At 42.7% G+C, this 15,664-nt stretch overlaps 1 protein-coding gene across 1 annotated transcript in view; it reads left to right on the forward strand.

Moving 5' to 3' along the window:
• YY1 (YY1 transcription factor) overlaps positions 1-14,509 on the forward strand; it is a 29,789-nt gene extending 15,280 nt beyond the window's left edge. Inside the window, exons 2-5 of the mRNA XM_080648449.1 lie at positions 1,296-1,458; positions 10,166-10,226; positions 11,885-12,043; positions 12,734-14,509. Coding sequence (XP_080504575.1) covers positions 1,296-1,458; positions 10,166-10,226; positions 11,885-12,043; positions 12,734-12,916 — 566 coding nt within the window. The 3' untranslated portion in view covers positions 12,917-14,509. The remainder of the gene's footprint in view (positions 1-1,295; positions 1,459-10,165; positions 10,227-11,884; positions 12,044-12,733) is intronic.
• The last annotated feature ends 1,155 nt before the right edge of the window (positions 14,510-15,664 follow it).

Raw genomic sequence — 15,664 nt, forward strand, 5'->3', positions numbered from 1 at the left:
GGTTTGGGCTCTGGGCCTTTCCCTCCAGTTTAGGAGAGCAGGCTGACAGAAACTCATAACAGCATGATTTTAGTGTTTGGCAGTGTTAATAGCAATAAATGATATAGAAATTGAAAGTAAGAATGGGAGGCTTGGAGGTAGGCTGGAATTAGAGAGAGCCGAGGGGGGAACTCCTGCTTATGGAGTATCTTGCCAGGCACCTGTGAGAAAATGGCTGGTTGGAGTATGGAGGGGCACATGTACTAGAGAAATAGATGTCGGGCCTAGATGTATTAAAATGAAACTAGACAGCATAGAACCCGGAGTGCCAGGCTGAAGTAGTTTATACCTCTGTTGAGGCACCACCAGTGAAAGTGTATCAGCTTATATTTTCTGTATCAGTTTATCCTTTGGAGCATCACTAGAGCAGAACATGATTAGAACTAAGGTGATGGTGGTAGGACAAAGGGAGAGGAGACCTTTTAAAAATGATCAATAGGATTTGATGTCTGTGATACAGGAGATTAATTATGGGGATCAATATCCCTTTACCCTATTGGATTTGAGATGATGGTAACATGAGTTAGAGATGTGTCCTACATTCTTCAAGCCAGGTGCTCATTGAGGGCCAATCATGTGCAGACTTTGAACAAGGCTTTACGGATACATGGGGTCAGGACTGACCAGCACCCCTTTCCTGGAGGGGCTGGCAGTCTGGTGGAAGAGCCGACAACTATTACACAGCTATAGTTATAAGTCGAAGTCAAGAGCGAGTTGCAGAGGAAAGGCGCTGAGCCGTGGTGCATTTGAGGAACTAAAAGGCCAGTGGAGTTGAGCAGAGTGAGGAGAGAAGAGTGAAGAATGAGGAGGCTGGAGAGGTAGGCAGGAGTCTACCTAAGGTGAAGGCTATAAAGTGAGACTTGTTGCAGTGTTGGTGGTTAACAGGAAATGCGTGTGATAGACCAAAAGCAGAACTCTGAGAGAGGTGTGGTAGGAGAAGCAAGAAGCTGAAGATAAGCCAGAGAGAGAAGTGGATGAATCCAGGCAAGCAGGTGCTGGGGAACCGCCCTATGGTCTGGGAAGGAGCATTCAGAGACAGACCCACTGGGTTTGGCATTGAAGATTTTGGTGACCTTCAAGCAAAAATGGGGTTTTAAGAGATTAAGGAAAAAGACTGGGTGCTTAAGAAATCGAGGTGTGGCTATAAATTTCCCATTTAAGAAGCTGCTAATGAAAACGCTTTATATAGTTTTTAAAATGTATTTGCCCACATAGACATTTTTACTTCACTAAGATCATCTTTTGGTGTGCTTCAGATGAAAAAAAAGATATTGACCATGAGACGGTGGTTGAAGAACAGATCATTGGGGAGAACTCACCTCCTGATTATTCAGAGTACATGACAGGAAAGAAACTTCCTCCTGGAGGGATACCTGGCATTGACCTCTCAGATCCCAAACAACTGGCAGAATTTGCTAGGTAAGTTACAAGAACTTTCTTTTCATCTTACTTGAGTGTTGCCAGCTGTATTTTTTTTGTGCCTAAGTTACAATGGTGGTTTGTATTTTTGCTCTAGGGGGAAACATTTGAAAACAAAAGCAGTTGGTTTTATTTTTAATAGTAACTACTGTTAATGTGAGTGGCACCATTTTAGATCCTTGAAGACAATAAGATGAAGTAAATACTCTTTAATTCCATAAATGACATTGCTTGTGAATAAATAAATTGGATATAATTTGTTTGGTAATGGCTATCTTTACACCATCCCCTGGTCTGCTCGTGTAAGTTTCATATGCAGTGTGTTGTCCTGGGCTAAGCTACAGGACACCTGGGTCTTTACTGCTTTGTACAGCTGACCACTAGAGAGGATTTCATGCGTTCGTGATTCGCTGGGGCACTAGGGAAGCTCTGGTGGGAAAGGAAGAGTTCAGGTATTCATGGCTGGGACCCTATGACTGTGAAGAGGTAAGCAGCAAGGAAGGTCTGAATCCATTAGATGTTTGTCTTGCCTAAAACAGGCTGAGTTCCCTATAGAAGAAGCCTCTGCCCTTTTTACATTATTTATTTTCCAGTATTGTTGGGCAGTTTTTACAAGGGCATAGAAAAGTTTACAGAAATGTAAACTTTTAAGTAAAATGAAATGAACTAATAAACTCTGGAGCGGAGAGTCCTCTTTTCCCCTGCCTGAGGTTGAGTGGAGCCTGGAACCACCCAGGAAATTTAGTAAGGGCTGGGTCAGGAAGAAGGAAATCTGTGATCCTACTCTCTTAAGGACAGAGTGGGGCACCTTTTTTTCTTTCTCGAGAGCAGAGCGGAATAGGAAGGAGCTGGAGGCCCTGGAGTTTCCAGTGTCTCCTCCCAGCCCTGCCAAAAACAAGGTGGGCGACCTCTTGCCATTTGGAGCCTCAGTTTCCCCACATGTTAATAGATGAGTTTAAGAATTCCATTATGTTTTAACAAGGGTTCCAACACTGTTCTCCTGTCCAGTGAAATTAGTTACAGAGAAAAATATACACATTAATTTATTTCTGATTTGTTATGGCTTAGCAAAAAAGTTAAGGCTCAATACTTATGTTAATGACATTGTTCCAGCTGTTAATCTGCCATTCATATTTTAAATGCAGGCCTGTGTCAAATATTAGCCACCCCACCCCCACCCCAGGACAAATATAGATGGAATCTGTAGTAGTCATTATTGAGATTAGAGATTTGGGGAAGATTAGGGCAGATGTCATACCAATGTTTAATATTGTCATGTGTTCTTAAAGTTAGTGACCTTTATGGTACTCAGAATTTAGTGAGATATGTATGATATAGGCTCTACCTTAGGGGTAGAGATAATAAGACACGAGGGTCAAAGAAAGCTTTGTGGCAAGTGTCATTTGATTGGGGCCTTGAAGAGCATTGAGCTTTGATGGGTAGGTGGGGTTTCTGTGGTGGGCTGTATGCTAGATTGGCATGATCATGGTGCACACATTCCATATCCAGTGTATAATCAGAGAACAGCAAGCAGTCAGGTGTGCCTGGGAGATAGGGTGCTGTGAAAGAGTAAAGGTGAGAGGAGATAGTGGGAAGGGGGATAAAAAGCTTTGCTCCTTGCCCTGGCCCGTGTGGCTCAGTTGATTGAGCATTGTCCCATGCACTGAGAGGTCGTTGGTTCAACAATACCTGGTCAGGGTGCTTGCCTGGATTACAGGCTCAATCCCAGGTAGGGGATGTGCGGAAGGGAGCTAATCAATGTTTCTCATCTATATTTCTCTTTCCCACTTCCTTTCTCTCTCTATAAAAAAGAAAACCAATAAAAACTTTTTTTTTTTTTTTTTAATCTTTACTCCTTAGATGATGGGAAATGGGGAGGTGGTGCTGGTCTGGGGGTTCAGGGTAAGACAGCGTTTGATTTTAGGTACTAATGAAACATCCATTCTAGACTAGGTGGTGTTGGGAAGTTGGGGCTGATGAGGGGTGGCTGAAAGCCTGGAAGTGTTAGGTAAGTCAGCTCTCTGAGGGAGAGGTTTTGGAGGGAAAAGACTCCACAGGAAGTCCTGGGAAAGCCCTGGTATTCAGAGGGGAAGAGGAACCAGGGAAGGACCAGAGGATCTTTCAGGTGAGGAGGAGGAGGAGACTCGGGTAGGTGAGCACAGCATGGAGAGAGCCAGGAGTCTGCAGGAGGCCGAGGGAGGGAGGAATGTAGTACTAAAATGTACATTGTGATGTGACCTCGTGAAGGAGCAGAGAGTGTTGCAGAAAGAGAACCTGTGGGTAGTGAGCAGTGGACAACCCTTGGCGCTGTTGACCTTGCGGGAGAATCAGAGCCGCTGATCTGGAAGCTTGCTCCCAGTCCTCTGAACAGAAAACCCAGGGTCTTTCAGCCCTCAACCCAGGAGACACGTGTCACTGTTGTGGAATAGAAGCCTCTGCGTTTCCCAAGTGGTTTGCCTCTGTATCAGGGCTCCCTGAGACCTTCCTTCTGAGGACCCAGGTACCAGATATCTTAAAGGTACCATTTATGAAATTTCAAAACACTAAGGATAAAGAACCTAAAAACTTTGAGGGAGAAAAGATAGCTCATCTACAAAGAATGATTGAGACTCTTCTTCAACAGCAATAGATAACAAGAAATTATCTGACAGTGGAGCAGTTTTGACGTTTCTGAGGGAAAATTTTAAATGTAGACTTCTTGATCCAGCAAAGCTATCGATCAAATACAAGATTTGTTTCATTGTGTTGCATGCATGCTTTCCGAGGAGGTGACTTGAGGATCTATTCTAGTAAAATGAGAGTGAACATCAAAAGGAAGACTTCCTAAAGAATACAGTGAAAAGAAAACCAAGAAGACAGCTTTGCAAGAGGCAGTTTAGTACAGGAAGTCTGTGGGTTGTGAGAATTGCTATAAGGAAAGTCTATCTCATTCATTAGTGGACAGCATGAGTAAGAAGCTAGGAGATTTTGGTGGTATGGGAGTCTTCTAAAAATGAAAAGATAAATCAGAAACTCCCTGAAAAGGGGGCAGGATGAGGGAAAGCAATGGCATAAAAATGGGGCATAATACTGACAGTATTTGAAGAGAGCTCATTTGACTCACTGTAGGAGAAGGTTCTTGTGGGTAACGGAAGCTACTCCTTTGGATTTCTAGAGCAAGCAGGGTGATCCTGGCACATTGTTAAGTTCTGTAGTAAGTAGTATTTACATGATCACCTGAATATATAGCATGGGTTTATTTCTGTTATGGCCAACCTGCTCAAGATTTCATTTATATGCAATAGAATGAGATCTTGCTCACCTTGACAATGTATATGAAGTGTATAGGGTTGGGCTCATTCTCACTCCCATTTCCCATGGTATCTTGAAAAGATCATGTAAAACGGAACAAATCTCTAATTGGATAGTAGTGATGGTGAGAAATATTGAGCCAAGAATGCCCTATTTTGAGAATGTGAGTAACAACAGCTGAATGGAATTTCCCAGAGTCCCCAGAATTGGTGACTGAGACTCTGAAAGCAGAAGGCACCAAGTTTCAAACTGTTGGGGCCAGACCCCATCTTATTTGCTTATAAAGATCCACAGAACTTGTTTTTCTGGCCTGCACTCTTCATCCACTTCCTCTTGTAATTTGGCTGTTGGCTTAAGGAGGTGTGTTAGCTGCTCTTTTCTCTCCTTCATATACTGGGTGCAGGGATTTTGCACTGGACTTGCAACAGACCACAGGATGTTTCAGGCTCCTGCTGCACTGACCCTAGACGGCTTAGTAAATCAGTTAGTATGTGGGCAAGTATAAATAATGACTTACACTTGGAAGTCATGGTGTTTGAGAGGTGGAGCTATGGGTCACTTATTTCCTGAAATGTCTTTTTAGTAAATATTTCCAAAAGGGTCAGTGGGTGGGACCTGGCAAATTCTATTCCTGATTAAATAGACACCTTTTGTGCATTTTTCATTAATTAAAGTTAGCCCTTTGGAAACTTTTGGTCTAGAAAGATCAGAATAAAGAGTGCTTAAGTTAGTCCCAGGTTGGTTATTTTGTTGTTCATTTCCCACCCCGAGACTTTAATCACAGGATTAATGTGAATGTGATCATGGAGCTGAAAGTACCTTAAATCTCTTCAGTATCATCACATGAATATGCACTGTTATTTAGGAGATAATTCATTTAACAAATGTTGTCTCACTTGTCTAAGGCAGCATTATTCTTTTTATAGTTCTTTACCATGCTTGCAAATGCTAGCTGTATTACACAGAAACCTCTGTCCTGTCAGCACAGGTCACAATTGGTGTTTCCAGTCTGAAGTCAAGCGAGCTTTTGCAGGCAAGAGGCTTATTTTCATTCAAGTATCATTGCTTCAGAAATGTAATCTCGGCTCTGGGACATTGCAGATTTAACTTGACTGGAACTTCTGGTTTACTCAATGCCCTGCAGGAAATCATACCAGGAAATTCCTACAGTTTCTGGTCCTGGAGTCCAACCTTTACCATGTCTTCCACAGATGCAGAATGAGACAGCATGAAACCAGTCATGTCGTAGGGAGTGGGTTCTCCATGTTAATTGAAAGGGAAACATCTCTTGTTGGTACCTGGCTCCTCATATAATTTCTAACACGTCGAGGAGGCCTCTTACTTTACCGGTGCCCCTTTCTCCAATCTCACAGTCCTTTATTTGAAAGGGTGGTTCGGTGGAGCACTAGACCTGGGTTGTTAAGTATTACTGGGTGGTTTTTTGTGTGTGTTTTTTTTTTTTAAAGGAATTAACTCATTTTTAGCTAGGCCCATTTAACACACAGCCAGCTGGTGAAAATAATAGCTATCATTTCCCAAGAGTTTAATGTGCAACTTTTAACCTTCACAGCTCTAAAGTAGGCAGCGTTATACCTTTTTACAGAGTAAGAAACTGAGGCTGAGAAGTTAAGTAATTTGCTCAAGGTCGTGAAACTAGTAGAAGTCAGCATCAAGTCGCACATCCCATTCCGTCTCATTTGTAGTGCCTTTGGTGTTGTCATTGTCGTCTTTGGATCAAAAGATCTTTGTAAAGTATCACAGTCCATGAAAACTCCAATCTTGGCTACTTCTGTCTATTTTGGGCAAGTCAAGAAGATATTCAAAATGGTAGTAATGTGATTTTAGTCTTTTTTTTTACAATTTTTGGATTTCACATATAGAATATATATTTTTTGTTTGCAAGTTATATATAAATTGGTGCTGTGAAGATTTTGGTCTTTATTCACAAAACTCTTTCCGTCTCAGTATACTTCTTTGGGAAATGACCTTTTCCCAGTGTTTACATTGGAATAGAGTGCAAAAGGTACCAGCATTTACTGCCTCATTCGCTGCTCTGAGCAGGGTGATTTGCCAAGCAGCTTAAGAGTGGCTGCAATTAAATACCTTCCACTTCCTTTTTGTCCAAATGCATTTTAAACTTGCACACATTTTGAAAATGACATTTAAAGAAAGAGAACACTCAATAAATAGCATTTTTAAAAATTAAGAGTTGAGTAAATGGTACATGGCACCATTCTCTTTACTTTTGTGTGTATTTAAAGTTTATCATGTTTATAAAAATGCAGTTCCTAGCAATAATCTTAAGAAAATGTATGGGGTGTGGAAACTCAGCTGAGCCACACCTGCCCTCCTGGTACAGGGACATCCACTGCTGCCACATTCAGACCCCAAGTTGGGTGGGTCAGGGAAAAGATTGTCAGTAAGACTTCTTTGTCATTCCAATGGGCATTTTTTAAAAAATGATGTATTGAGAGAATTTGCAGGCAGTGAAATTGACGCTCTTTAGGTGAGGACCATTTTATGAATTTAGGCACTCACAGTAGTGTAGCTAGAGTCCAGACCTAGAACACATCAGTGGGGTCATCAAAGGTAAAAACATTCTTAATTGGGAAGACTGAAGCTTGGTTCTTGATATACTCTTTTTTTAAAAATTTTTTTTATTGATTTCAGAGAGGAAGGGGGAGGGAGAGAGAGATAGAAACATAGAGGATGAGAGAGAATCATTGATTTGGCTGCCTCCTGCACACCCCCTACTGAGGATCCAGCCTGCAACCCCCAGGCATGGCGTTTGACTGGAATCAAACCCGAGACTCTTCAGTCCACTGGCTGACACGCTATCCACTGAGCCAAACCAGCTAGGGCCTTAATTACTCTTTTTAATTGATATTTGGAATAGAATCCTTTCATATAAACCACTATAGTTTTTCAAACTTTGATATAACCTCCAGGTGGCGCAGTGGCATCAAATTTTTGTCCTACCTAGTTTTGTGAACTCAGACCCAACCAAACTCTAGGATTGAGTGGTATTTAAAATAACAAAGGCTAGTTCAGAGCCCTTATACACAACAGGCACTTAGAAAATATTTGCTAATTGATGTGGTAATTCTCTTAAGTACAAGAAAGGCCCAGTACCTACAATGTTGGGGTACGGGGAGGATACTAGATTGAAAATGTTGTCATGTAAAACGAAATTTGTACAGTCTCGAACAAATTCCTTAGAAATAAGTTATAGCTGCCAGATAAATTGTTTCACCTCTGCTCCTCCAGGGCACGAAAAGTTTAGGTGATTCCTAAGTTAGACTTTATAAAGTAAGAAGCTAGTCCTTGTCCCAGATGAAGGGTGAAGAAGGATGTTGTTAGGGCCTTTGCAATTACAAAGATGACAGCAAAACTCTAATAAAAAGGTGGAGGTCGCCAAAACCGGTTTGGCTCAATGGATAGAGCGTCAGCCTGCGGACTGAAAGGTCCCAGGTTCGATTCCGGTCAAGGGCATGTACCTTGGTTGCGGGCACGTCCCCAGTGGGGGGTATGCAGGAGGCAGCTGATCGATGTTTCTCTCTCATCGATGTTTCTAACTCTCTATCCCTCTCCCTTCCTCTCTGTAAAAAGTCAATAAAATATTTTTTTTTTTTTTTAAAAAGGTGGAGGTCAATTAATTGGCTCTTGGTGAGGGATCGTTGACTTAGTTGTTCATTAAATAAGCATCCTCCTGTAGGAACCTGAGATGGCAAAACTAGGGACAGAAAGAACATTTGTTCCAGAGATGTACATCTTTTTCTAGGAACTCTTAATTTCTCACCCCTCCACCACACACAGTTCTGTAGGGAGTATTGGGAGAGAAAGGTGTTTTTTTTTTTTTTTAATATATTTTATTGATTTTTTACAGAGAGGAAAGGAGAGGGATAGAGAATTAGAAACATCGATGAGAGAGAATCATCGATCAGCTGCCTCCTGCACACCTCCTACTGGGGATGTGCCCGCAACCAAGGTACATGCCCTTGACCGGAATCGAACCTGGGACCCTTTAGTCCGCAGGCCGACACTCTATCCACTGAGCCAAACCAGTTAGAGCTGGAGAGAAAGTTTTGACAAAAGACCAAGTATTGGTTCAGGGGAAATAGCAGGTAGGTAAGTTACCCACTCAGCAAGCTCTCTGGATAGTAATTCCATGCAGGGCTCAATCTGGCTGCTCATGGGATCAGAACTCTCGTTGCACTCCCTCTCTCGCAAGCAGGGCCAGACATCTCTGTCCTTTTAAAGAAATGCTCTTATTTTTTTGAAAAACCAGTAGTGTGCTAAAAATTAAACAGGATGAAGAGATATGGGTGTTCCCGTCTGTCCGTCAGTCTCCGTCTGTCCACCAGTCCCTCGGGGGCTCCTACAGTAGCCAACACTACAGTTAACAGCAGTTAGGTTCCCCTTCCAGAGCTATTACACCTATGTGTGATCTAAAAGGTCATTTCTGTCAGTATGAGTGGGTCCCCTCCCTTTTTTAAGTATTTGTGTTAGGATATATATATTTTTTAGTATTTGTATTTTAGACGGAGAGGGAGAGACAGCTATGATAGAGAATCATTGATTGGCTGCCTCCTGCATGCCCCACACAACCTGGGCATGTGTCCTGACCGGGAATCAAACCATGACCTCCTGGTTCATAGGTCAGTGCTCAAACACTGAGCCAGTGCGGGCTGGTCTGGAATATATTTTTTTATTATTATTATGGGTTTTGTTTTTTTTACCAATTTTTCACAGAAAGGAAGGTAGAGGGATAGAGAGCCAGAAACATCCATGAGAGAGAAACATCAATCAGCCGCCTCCTGCACACCCCCCACTGGGAATGTGCCCGCAACCAAGGCACATGCCCCTGACTGGAATTGAACCTGGGACCTCTCAGTCCACAGGCCCATACTATCCACTGAGCCAAACTGGCCAGGACGGGCGGGATATATGTTTTTAAGAGCCTCCCATATCTGTTTCTCTGGGTATAAGGCATCCTTATTATCACAACTGCTCTTGGATACATTGTTTCACACCTTCTAGGAGATTTCCTGTTTATCTGGGCTGCTGATCTTTTGTATCTTTTAAAGAGTTCCGTGGAAGGAGCAGATATTTGAGTCACACAGATCACAGCATGGCCATCCTAAACTGCCCCACCAGCTCATTAGCATTGCGACCCTAGGCAGCAACCCGGTCTTTCTGAACATCAGCATTCTTTTCTGGCCAGTGGGAAGAGCTTCACACGCATAGGTATTCCGAATGTGAGTTGTCTCGTCCCTCCCCTGCACGGAAGCATATTGTAATCTTAGCTTTTGGACCTGTAAGGAAAACATTTTAGGGACTATATGATTTATGCCAGTTGAGTCTACCCACTCCTACAAATCTCTCTCTCTCTCTCTCTTTTTTTTCTTTTGGTAAGAATGAAGCCAAGAAAAATTAAAGAAGATGATGCTCCAAGAACAATAGCTTGCCCTCATAAAGTAAGTAATGCTAGGGGAAAAGTGTTCATTAGACTGTTAATGAAGTTTTAGAGAGATTATAAGAAATTTGTACTTTTTATTTGTTTTCATATTTTTTGAGATTAAGTGAGGAACTATATTCAAGAGACTATATTTTGTAATGTAAGTTTTGTTCAGTAAAGGCCAATTTAAATGCTATTAAATGGGGTTGCTATAGGGCATCAGTGTTTTTATTATTACTATATATTGAATATACTATGTTAGGATTTTATTTTTGGATCATTAACAAGTCAGTCTTAGACATTGGGTTGTGTGCTCACCCATGGACTTTATTGGGACTGTAGGTACGTTACAAGAATTTGGGGATTATTTTGGATGTTGCTAAAGTAAGCTTAATAAGACTTCGTCATTTTCTTCACAATTTTCTTAATTTACTCTATTAATTGTGTGTTACTAAAGGGGTACTTAATTGTTTTCAAATGTGATTTAGTCTTTAAAATAAAACGATAGTCCAAAAAGGTACTTTGAGGTATTGGCTTGGGTCAGTTTCAAACTTAGTTGGATGTAAAACTAACAGAAAATATCACACAGGTGCAGAAAAACAAAGGGCAGAATTTTTTAAGGAATAAATAATTTTTAAAATGATGGATTGTAGGACAAATTTAGCTTTGAGGTGTCACCTCTAATGACTATGCAACTCACAAGTTCTTTGTTCTTTTTAATGCTCTTCGTGTGGAGAGTGTGAAATGTAAAGTGATTTTCATTGGGGCCAAAATATAGATAAGCATTTGAAAACAGTTCTGCCTTTGAGTGCCTGCCATCTCTCTAGCTTCTCTGTCTACTTCTTTAAAACCCCATCTTCTAAATGGAAACTCAACCTAGGGGTCAAGGTGAAAAAACTGTGGCTTTTCCTGCCCGCCCTTCTGCCTGTGAAGCTGTCCACTGGTTGGCTTGTGCTGTCCTCTGTTGTGCTGTCTGTCATTTCCCCCACCCACTCCATCACTGGGCAACAACTGCAGAAGAAATTGGGCAGGACATGCTTCTCTGAGCGCCACCCTCCCATCTGCCGCCCCGCTCCCGTATCAGTTTGCCTGCTTCTTTTCCTAGTGTCTCACAAAATCAATTTCTTCTGTAGTTGCCATTCCTTGGAGACCCTCTTGCTTCTTTCTCTGTCAAGAAGGGGAAAGAGGCAAAGAGAGAAGAGGGAACAGTAGGCGATGGAGAATGACAGCCCATTCTTGCAGCACAGAATATGGGGCCCACCAAAGGTAGTGGTGGACTGCCGTCATTTTAACTCCATTTATTTCTCAGGGCTTCTGTTACTTCATGTGGGGGACGGAGTTGGGTGAGGCAGCGGTGGTATAGCTGGAAGCCAGGGTGTTGGGTTCTACTCCCAGCTCGGCTACTATTAGTAGTGTGACCTTGGGCAAGTCTACTTAAGACATCTCTAAGCCTCAGTTTCCTCATCTGTAAAACAAGGGTTTACATTAAATGATAAGGCCTTTTTCAGCTGTCTGTTTTTTTGTCTTAAATATTTTAATATTTCTGCTGTAATACTAAGTAAAATTAAAATGGGGCTGGGGTTGTTTTGTTTTAGTGTGTCAGTGAAGGCTGTTCAGTGGTTGACCCTTTGTCGCACTTTGCAGTGTGAACCACTAAGCTTCTCTCTCTGTTTGAAGGGCTGCACAAAGATGTTCAGGGATAACTCTGCCATGAGAAAGCATCTGCACACCCACGGCCCCCGAGTCCACGTCTGTGCAGAGTGTGGCAAAGCTTTTGTTGAGAGCTCAAAACTAAAACGGCACCAACTGGTTCATACTGGAGAGAAGCCCTTTCAGGTAGAGCCAGTCCCTCCGCCCCCCCCCCCACCCCCCTCTCCCCCACCACACACACACACACACACACACCTCGAGTGTAGGCAGGCAGCTCCAGCTCAGGGAGAGGTGGCCTGGTGTCCTGTCACAGGAGGGCTGCTCTGTGACATACTGGAGACCATTGTAGTGTCCATCACATCAGGAGAAAGGATTGCTCAAAAGCAAGATTAAAACTAAATTTCGGGTGCATCCACGGTGGGGTCAAAGCAGTTTAGTTTGGGTAGTTAGTATATTGAATCACTAATTGGCAGGGACTTCTAAAATGGTTACTGTACGAGAGGAAGAACAGTTAACGTTTTGTCTCATTTTAGAAGCCCATGTACTGTCAGTACAGACAGTAAACCTGACCTGGTTCTTGATTTGGCACCAGAAGCTTTCCTGTGTTTTTGTACATGAGTTTTAGGACCATAACATAATATTTAGAGAGATCCAAGTGTTTCTCTTACTTGATATTTAAATGGTTCAGGAGGGCGCTCCTGTGGGTCTTAGGACTTGTTCTCGCAGAGCTAGAGCTCCATGCCCACTAATTCTAGAACAGCCAGAAAATTTCCCCTGGGCAGGGAGGAAAGTGTTAGGTCAAAGAAGTAAGCTGCCCTCCAGCGCAGCGGTGGGTCCTTGTGTCACTGAGCAGGTTCTCTGGTCTTTCCCCGGCAGTGCACGTTCGAAGGCTGCGGGAAACGCTTTTCACTGGACTTCAATTTGCGCACACATGTGCGAATCCATACCGGAGACAGGCCCTATGTGTGCCCCTTCGATGGTTGTAATAAGAAGTTTGCTCAGTCGACTAACCTGAAATCTCACATCTTAACACATGCAAAGGCCAAAAACAACCAGTGAGAAGACGAGAGAGAAGAGCCTTCTGGACCTTGGAAAGCATCTTCCAGGAGTGTGTTTGGGAATAACTATGCCTCTCCTTTGTATATTGTTTCTAGGAAAGAATTTTAAAAATGAATCCTACACTCTTAAGGGACATGTTTTGATAAAGTAGTAAAAATTTAAAAAACTTTAATAAGATGACATTGCTAAGATATGACTCTATCTAGCTCTGTAATCTCGTTTCAAAAACACGGTGTTTTGTAAAGTGTGGTCCCAACATGAGGACAAGTCATGAACTTCGCATCAAAAGACAATTCTTTATACAACAGTGCTAAAAATGGGACTTCTTTTCACATTCTTATAAATATGAAGCTCACCTGTTGCTTACAATTTTTTTAATTTTGTATTTTCCAAGTGTGCATATTGTACACTTTTTGGGGATATGCTTAGTAATGCTATGTGTGATTTTTCTGGAGGTTGATAACTTTGCTTGCAGTAGATTTTCTTTAAAAGAATGGGCAGTTACATGCATACTTCAAAAGTATTTTCCTGTAAAAAAAAGTTATATAGGTTTTGTTTGCTATCTTAATTTTGGTTGTATTCTTTGATGTTAACACATTTTGTATAATTGTATCGTATAGCTGTATTGAATCATGTAGTAGCAAATATTAGATGTGATTTAATAGTGTTAATCAATTTAAACCCATTTTAGTCACATTTTTTTTTTTGAAAAATACTGCCAGATGCTGATGTTCAGTGTAATCTCTTTGCCTGTTCAGTTACAGAAAGTGGTGCTCAGTTGTAGAATGTATTGTACCTTTTAACACCTGGTGTGTACATCCATGTAACAGAAAGGGCAACAATAAAATAGCAATCCTACAGAAAGAATATGGCAGAAAAAGATCTGTAAGCACAGTCTTATTTCCTTTTGTTGTCCAGAATAATTATAATTCTTGAGCCTCCCAGAAATTGGAAGCTAAATAAAGCAACTCGAGTTTCCTTTATTTTGCACTCAGTTACAGTGACTTATGATTAAAGCAATGCATGGGTATCTCAATACTTTTCCGCATGGACTGAGTTCTGAGAGAGTAGGTAACAGGCATCCCGAGTTAAGGAACTACCTCAGAGGACTCCCAACCAGGCCCTTTGGCAATTGGGTTTTGATTTTTGCTCCCCCAGCAAAGATGTGACTGACAGTTGCACCCTGGCCTGTGTTCTCAAGGTAAGGTGTTACCTGGCAGGGACAAGCAGGTGTCCAGTGCTCAGGCCGCCCTCTGGGCGGCGCCAGCAGGTCCTCGCCCAGCCAGAGGCAGGCCCTGGTTATGCTGTGTGGTTGAGAGCCTTGGGTCCTTTGGCAGTGGAGTCCTCAGTGCTAGCACATGTAGCAGTTGAGCGCCAGCAGCTTAATCTCATGCTTCTGAATGGACACTGAGTACTGATTGGCAAGGTGATTCAGTTAAGAGAATTGTACTCAATGAGTACTTTGCCTCTCACATTGTGACCTCTTAAATGTACGGTTATGATTTTTTGAATTTTACTTCGAGTCAAATATCAGACCCATGAGAATATTTTATAAACTGCCACAATACAGCAAAATCCCATTTATTCAGAATGCAAACATCCGTGTGTCTTTGTGCTGTGTGCTCGACAAACTAGCTGAACCAGATTTATTCAACTGATGTCCAGGACACGTCAGGTCAGAAACGTTGCCCTGTCTCCAGCTCCTCCTCCGGTCCTGTGCAGGATTGGTGGCCCAGGAGCAGTGACACTGTGGCTCTCCGGAATTTTGAAGTGCCTTCTGATTCATAAATGAAAAATTTAACTTGAGACAATTTTTTTATTCGTTCAGAATCTGTTTTCCATTGACTGAGTAGTTTGCTGGAACTGAGTTAATCCGAAGAGCCCAGCTGTCCCCTCGATAAGCCAGGAGTGGCTGTATCTGGCAGTCGGGGGCGAGGTAAGCCATGATGGAGCTCCCCTTTGAAGCTGAGCGCCCGGAGTGCTTCTCTGGCTAGACCTGGGGCAGAGGCCTCCACAGGTGCCCATGGTGTGAGCGCCCATTCCTTCCCTCCCTGCCAGCAGGCAAGCAGTCCTGGGGGGCATATTAGGTCTGGAGCTGCATCACCCTTGCCTAGCATTGCACCACCGTGGATCCTAGTCCTGGCACTGTCCTTGGGATTCCTTCCCCAAGGGCCCACGGCAGGGCAGCCTTGTGCTGTGCGGACATGCTGGCAGTCCAGAGAGCCACTCTATGTCCTATGACCTACAGAAGCAGGACCCTGTGAGGAGGTTGGTCCCTCTTCCCGTGCCTTGACCCCTAGGGGGATGCCTTTGGTCATCTCTTCCATCCCTCTGTCAGAGTGAAATAGTCATCACCCCCCCTTGACTCTGTTCATGTGTCTTCTCTCGATCTGCAGAGTTAGTTTCTGAAAGGAATGTAATTGGGGGGTTGAAGAAATGTACTGTCCAAGTTCCTTGTTGACGGAACACTCAACCCCAGTATAGAGAACGAATAGGTGAGTGACAGTTAAAGAGCAGAGTCCTTCTCACTGGGGGTAAAATTCTTAAGTTTGCTGAGGATGTACATGACAAAACTTTGACATGGTGTTCGAACAGTGAGTCAATTGGTGGTCTTGAGGGTTAACCTGATTTATAAGTAATACTGATAGACATATTTTCCTACATCTGAGCGGAGATACTTGCATGTTTGTAGGATATGTAATATAAGAGCCCAGAGGATACGTTTACATTTAATAAGATGTTGTTTTC

Source organism: Plecotus auritus (assembly GCF_963455305.1).
Source record: "Plecotus auritus genome assembly, chromosome: 1".
Taxonomy (NCBI): Eukaryota; Metazoa; Chordata; class Mammalia; order Chiroptera; family Vespertilionidae; genus Plecotus; species Plecotus auritus.